This window comes from Lontra canadensis, unplaced genomic scaffold (assembly GCF_010015895.1).
Source record: "Lontra canadensis isolate GAN:19392208 unplaced genomic scaffold, GSC_riverotter_1.0 scaffold6, whole genome shotgun sequence".
In the NCBI taxonomy this organism is placed as follows: domain Eukaryota; kingdom Metazoa; phylum Chordata; class Mammalia; order Carnivora; family Mustelidae; genus Lontra; species Lontra canadensis.
This window is the reverse complement of record NW_022631000.1, coordinates 33,491,759-33,498,518: the sequence shown is the minus strand read 5'-3', so window position 1 is coordinate 33,498,518 and position 6,760 is coordinate 33,491,759. Positions and strand designations below refer to the sequence as shown.

Below are 6,760 nucleotides of genomic sequence, written 5' to 3'. Positions count from 1 at the left end.
ATGGTGTGCTACATTAATTGGCATTTGACTGTTGTGCTGGCTTTTCATTCCTGGGTTAAATCCCACTTGGTCATGGTATATAATTCTTTTTGTATGTTGCTGGAATTGGTTTATTAGTTTATTGTTGAGAATTTTTGGACCTGTATTCATTAGAGAGATTGGTATGTTGTTTTTTTCTTATAGTATCTTTGGCTTTGGTTTTGAGGTCATAGTGGCCTCATAGAATGAGTTGGGAAGTCTTCCCTCCTTTTCTATTTTTGGAAAGAGCTTTTGAAGTATTGGTGTTAACTTTAAATATTTGGTAGAATTTGCCAGTGAAGCTTCCTGTTCCAAAACTGTTTTGTGAAACATTTTTTGATTATGTCTTCAATTGCTTTCACTTGTTTCAAGTCTATTCAAATTTTCTATTTCCTTTTGAGTCAGTTTGGGTAAGTTTATGTCTTAAGAGGAACTTATCTATTAAATCTATCATGTGCAGATTTAGCTACTATAATTCCAGACAGTAACAGTTTAAAAATGTGAGAAAAATGAAGAATTCTGATTTATCTTGATTAAAGAGCCAAATAGTTGACTTTTTAAGCTTAAGTACCCTAGAAGAATCTAATGTCACTTTGATAATAAGGGATTTGAGAACTAACTCTTGAAGAAATTATGCAAAGTAGAAGTATAAAAGGTTCCTAAATGGTATGCCCTAAGAGGAAGATTAGAAAATGTTCAAATATGGGCCTTGCATTTGTGAGTTCAAGGTGAATTCAGTCTATTAATGAATAAAACATTTTTCCTGAATAAATATTATAGTTTTTTTTTTGTTTGTTTGTTTTTTTAATAACTGAAGGGATACCAAAGAGATGAGATTCTAGACTGAACCCTTTTCTGAGGTCTGGGCAATTCATGTTCGTTGAGTTAGTTTTTCTTCTTTTTTCTCTTTCTCTCTCTCACTTTCTGTAGAAAACAAAAAAAAAAAAATAAAGGAGTTATAAAGTAATTCCTCCTCAAAATTCAATTGATAACAATAGTGTTAATAATAGTCAATTTTATGTCAAAAAAGAAAGCTGAGGACAATTGTAGTGTAAAACATTTTCATACATCCTCTTTTCAGCTACTTTGGGAAAATTGTTTTACACTAGTATAGATATATATTTGTTCTTTGGGGGGGTAACTCACTGCTTCTTTTTAATATCTTTTTTTTGTGTGTGTATCTTAAGATAGCATATTCATTCGAATCTATTTAGTTAAAAAAATACAGTATTTAAGTGAGATCAATCAATCGCCATTTTTTCCCACTATGTTTATCTTGTGCCAACTAACCTTTTTTAAAAAGCATAATTATTTAGTATTGAAAAAAATATGGACTTTAGCAGGGATTTTGTTACATAGAACATAGTCTCTCTTCTTATTTGGTATAGCCAGTTGTTTTTAAAAAATATTAAATTGTAACATTATATGTTAATAAAAAATAAAAATAAAAAATAAATTGTATATAGAGAAAGAGAGAGATGGCAACTTGATTTAAATGACGTAACAGGGGCACGTGGGTGGTCTTTGTGTGGCTCATGTCATGATCCCGGGGTCCTGAGATTGAGACCCCACATCAGACTCCCTGCTCAGTGGGGAGCCTGCTTCTCCCTTTCCCTGCCTGCTGCTCCCCCTGCTTGTGCTCTCTCTCTCTCTCAAATAAATAAAATATTTTTTTAAAAAAAGTAAGTGACATAACATAAACATGGTGTGTATAATCATTCAATAAACGTACCAGATTATTGGCTGAATGTCTAATCTGTAGGTATATAACTTGAGGTAGAAAATCAAATGTTCTTGCCCATGTAGGTAGTAGCATCCTGAATTCATATACCGGGGATTCACTGTGACTGAGGCATCACTGCAAATGGGAAAGTAGAAAGATGAGGTGTTTTAGGTATCTTAGGGAGGAGTTCAGACTTTTATTTTCTAGGAGATGGGGAACCATTAGTGGATTCTGATCAGTGGGTGTGATGTGTTCATCTGCAGTTTCCTCTTGGAACTCTGTGGAAATGTACTCGATCAGGCAAGTCTTATCTTTCAGACGAGGACACCTTACATCTCGTGGTGGACATTTTGGGCAGTTTGTCACAAGGTCATTTTGCAAAACTTTTCCAAGCAGACCCAAAAATTAAAGTTATTCCAGTGAGAATCTAGAGCACAGTCTAGGTCATGTTATATAAATCAGGTTGGACTTTGAAAAATGGAATGTCCTATTTTTATACATTGCTAATAAAAACAAGCTTATGGCTGCTCTCTGAAAATTCTAGGCAATACCCCAGCCTTTTGTTGTTTTAGTTTCTGGTACATTTGTATTAAAATGTTCTGTTTTTAGAATGGTTCAGAGCAAGGGGCACCACTTAATTTATTTTCTCTTTTGCATCCTGAAATGTAATAAACATCTGTATTTCACACAGCTTTTTTTATTTTATCTTTACGACACCTCTACTGGGGGTAGATGTCACTATCCTCATTTTAAAATTAAAGTGACTGATGCCCAGGTTGAGCAACTTGGCCTTCATTACAGAAATAGAGTTGGAATTTGAAGTCCGGTCTCTCCAACTCCAAAGTGTTTTTTCCCCCCAGTAGATCACCCTCCCTCTTTGATAGAACTTGTCTAATTGCAATGTCATTTCCCCATCTGTGTACCCCTTTCCTTAAACATTTCCTCCATGTCGTCTGAAGTCATTGGGTGAATTACACATCTGCCCATCTCTGGTCTAGGATAGCTCAGCTTTTTGACTTTAGCTTATGTAACCACTAGTTTCTTCCACAATAACAGGATAAAGAGCCAGAAGAGCTCTGTTCTCCAACACCTTACATCACTCCACAGACAATTGGCAGTCAGGAGAACGGCAGCTGCCACACTCTTCAGATATCTCTCTATTTAAAGTTCAAAGAGACGCTGGATGACAACGACGAGGAGGTGAGCGTGGCCCCGACCAATGCACCCAGCAACAGGAAGAATGGCTGAAAAAGGTAAGATTTAAGACATCAGACCCCCTTGGCAAGAAAAGGTCCCAGCTCCCTGGTTTAGATTACATTCCCCAGTATTTAGTATTTCTCAGTTATTCTGAAGAATGTGGTATCACTGTGAAAGGGGCACTAACCACCTACGTTAGCATGGCTACAAAAAAATGCATTGGGTGTACAATTTATAGACTATGTCTATATGTTATGTATGCTTTTAAAAGGATCATACAGAAGAACTTAATTTGTTCATGCCTTTTCTTCAAAAAATGAGTTAGAAGCCAGATACTCTCCAGGGTTGTGCTAGATTGGAGGTATTGTGGTCTGTGGGACCAGAATTAAGGACATCTGACTTCTTTGTCAGATCTGCTACTAAACAGCTGTGCGAGCTTGGGGAAGTCCACCCACCTCTCTGGACCTGTTTCCTGCACCTGAAATGAAATAAATAAAATGGGCTTAGTCATCTCCAATATGCTTCATATCTGAATTTCATTTTTTTCTGCTTTTAAAATATGTATTATATTTAAGAAAAATGATTGAATCTAATATGACAAAAGGGGCTGAATATATATGGTATCCAAAAAAAAAAAAAAACCTTTTTAAATACCTCCAGGAATTGTTGCTTTTAATTCAGACAATAATCTCAGGAGATAGAGGGTATTATCATCATTTCCGCTTTACAGATAAGGAAACTGAGGCATAGCCAAGTATAGTCACTTCTCTGTGATCACATACTAGAAAGTGGTGGTGCCAGGTTCTGATGCAGACAGTCTTGTTTCAGAGCATAGTGCCCTTAAGGATACTTCCAGATATAACCCTTTGGGCAGGCTCATTTTGAAATCACTCTTCATATTTAAAAAGAGGTTTTGTGCTTGTTTGCACTATAATGTATGTGACCTATGCAAAGTATGTTGTGTTCTTATATATTCCTGGTTTTTTTTTTTTTTAAGCTTTTATTTATTTGAGAGAGATTGAGAGTGAGGGAGAGAAAGCAGGGGGAGGAACAGAGCAGGCAGGAGAGGGGGGGGAAAGACTCTCAAGCAGACTCCACATTGGGCGTGGAGCCCGAAGGGGGGCTCAATCTCACGACCCTGAGATCATGACCTGAGCGGACACCACGAGTCCAACGCTTAACCAACTTGAGTCACTCAGTATCCCATATATTCCAATTTCAAAATGATGCTACAGATTACGACAAAACTTAAAATATTTGTGTTAAAAGAACACAAATGCAGGTATAATTTGAGTGTGAAAATGCACAGTCAATTGGGGTGTCTGGGTGACTTAGTCAGTTAAGCATCAGCCTCTTGATTTCAGCTCAGGTCATGATCTCAGGCTCATGATCTCGGGGTCGTGAGACTGAGCGCCGGGTGGAAGTCCATGTGAAGCCCCGCGTCTGGCTCTGCACTGGGTTTGGACCCTGCTAGGGATTCTTTCTCTCCCTCTTCCTCTGCCCTCCTCTCTACTCTCTCTCTCTCAAAAAAAGAAAAAAAAAAAAAACAACACAGTCAATTCTATTGTTTTACAAAGAGTAATAAATAATGAGACATATACTTATGTACTTTTAAGTCTTTATTTTATGTGAATTTTAGAATTATATTAAAATATTCTTGTATAAGATATTTATAAATGGTCCATTCTAATATGAGTATTAATTTTTAAGTTCTCTGAAATTGGGAAAAATACTAAGTCATATATATGAACAGTTCAAAAAAAGCACTGCTATGTACTTCTGCTATAATGGCACCTTAACTCATAAAAAGTCTTTCATCCAAATGAGAGTAAAGGGCATATCATAATGTTCGTTTTATCCTTAAAGAAATACTACATGGCAGGTAAAGAGAAAGATTTTTCCATTTAGTGGTTAATGCTTTGTTCAAGGTCACAGCAAGATGGAGAAACAAGGAAAAACCATTGAGTTTGTAAGAGTTAGGAGATATTCCACCATTTTTGGAAACACAGATTTAAACTATTAAAATTCTTCTTAACTGCACAAAGTTTGCTTTTATAAGAGTGCCTCCTAATTTTAGAAGTGTCTCTTTTCCTGATGATTTTGTTTTAATAGCACTTAAAAAAAACTTCACATTTTAAAGTGATGGAAATTGTAACAGGCACGCAATTGCTAAGAATATGTGTTCTCTTTGTTAGCTGATGGCGTACAACCTAATTGTGCTTTTCGATTAAGAATATATGTGAGTCAACATGGAGACATTAATTCTATATGATGTCTTTCTGTGCTCATCCTTATTTTTTTGTGTGTGATGTGTGTGTGTGTGCAATGAATATTAAAAAAATGGTAATTTTTAAAATTGCTTTCTTCAGATAAGGGTACAGATAGAAAACACAGGAGCAAAGGTTGTCTTAATGTCTTCTCTGTGGGTTGGATTAGTGTTGGTTGCTCTATTGAACATGTTAACAAGATAGAATCTCTTTCTTTAGTTGAGAATGATCATATATGGTATAATGCTTTTTTTCCAATTATACTGATGATTAAAGTCAGTATCAAGATGTATCAGATTATCAAGACGAAGAAGAATTTTTGACACCTTTCCCTGTGTTACGATTATTTAGTTTAGAGGAATTTCCTCAAGAGTAGTTTTCCATTGTTTCTCTGTAAACAGCTGCTCTCTGTGTTGTTGGACAAATGCAGGAATGTGTTTTGTATACATTAAACACACACATAATAGTATTTGATCCTCACAACAACTCAGGGAGGTAGATATCACAAGTTTCATTATCTCTACAAACAGGGAAGTCCAAATTCAGAATGGCCCAAGGTCACATAACTGTAAAAGGAAGACCTACGGTTTGAACACCACAGGTCTTCTGTTTCAAATAGCCAGCTGACTCCCATGTACCCTTTGTAGAACAGGAGATAATAATCCTGTCTGGGAATGACTCGAGCGTGTATGTTTTTCTCTTGATATTTTCAGATTCCTTTCATTCTCTTAATTCAGAAGATACAATACCAAAATGACCTACCTAGTCTGTTTTCTTTCTTTCCTTTATTTCTTCTCTTTTTTTTTTTTTTTTTTTTTTAAGCAGAGTCTCCATCATCCCGCCTTCTGGTCCCTATTCTTCTCTTGATCGGCTGGATTGTGGGCTGTATCATAATGGTTTATGTTGTCTTCTCTTAGAAAGGTAAAGTTTTCAGTAATTGAATATGTTTGTTCAGAAAGACCCTACCTTACTCCGGAAATAAATCTTTTCTGTTTCACTAATGGAACATTTTATCATGCAGGCAAGAAGACTTCAGAGGGACATCATTTAGAAGAATTAAGAAAAGCACAAACATGACAGATGATTAAATGTTTCTCATGCAAATAACTGCAGTGTTTCACATCACTTCATAAACTTGGATTTGTAAACTGGTATTTTGGTGTGCATAAGAATCTCTTCCAGAACTTTTAAAAGATTCCATCTATGAATAAAAACGATAAGAAACCTGGGGGTTGGAAAAAGTTCCAAACTATGACTAAAAATGCTTAACCAATAAGGGAGAAGTTTGGTAAATTAAATTATATTAAAATTTTTTTAGGTTATCCCCTCTCACCCCCAAAAAAACTATAGAAAAAAAATGAGCTGGAGATAAGAAAAGGTAGTTCACAGAAAACAAGATATAAATATAAACTTGCCCTTTACCTCTTTTTTTTTTTTTTAAAGATTTTATTTATTTATTTGACAGACAGAGATCACAAGTAGGCAGAGAAGCAGGCAGAGAGAGAGGAGGAAGCAGGCTCCCTGCCTAGGAGAGAGGCCGATGTGGGGCTCGATC

At 35.8% G+C, this 6,760-nt stretch overlaps 1 protein-coding gene across 2 annotated transcripts; it reads left to right on the top strand.

The window, feature by feature from the left end:
- Positions 1 to 2,814: 2,814 nt before the first annotated feature.
- STRIT1 (small transmembrane regulator of ion transport 1) lies at positions 2,815 to 6,433 on the top strand. Of its 2 annotated transcripts, none has more exons than XM_032852666.1 (3): positions 2,815 to 2,994; positions 6,028 to 6,126; positions 6,227 to 6,433. In XM_032852666.1, the coding sequence occupies exons 1-2, from the start codon at positions 2,961 to 2,963 to the stop codon at positions 6,120 to 6,122; spliced, it is 129 nt and encodes a 42-aa protein (XP_032708557.1). In that variant the 5' UTR covers positions 2,815 to 2,960; the 3' UTR covers positions 6,123 to 6,126; positions 6,227 to 6,433. The 2 variants fall into 2 exon arrangements, with proteins under 2 accessions (XP_032708557.1, XP_032708558.1); XM_032852667.1 differs by having other exon boundaries at positions 2,831 to 2,994; positions 6,031 to 6,126.
- The last annotated feature ends 327 nt before the right edge of the window (positions 6,434 to 6,760 follow it).

What these genes read in the sequence shown, in the direction of transcription:
- STRIT1 (XM_032852666.1), top strand. Translation starts at nt 2,961, where the DNA reads ATGCACCCAGCAACAGGAAGAATGGCTGAAAAAG. An exon ending in AGGAAGAATGGCTGAAAAAG is followed by an intron (nt 2,995 to 6,027) that starts GTAAGATTTAAG and finishes TTTTTTTTTAAG; the next exon opens with CAGAGTCTCCATCATCCCGC.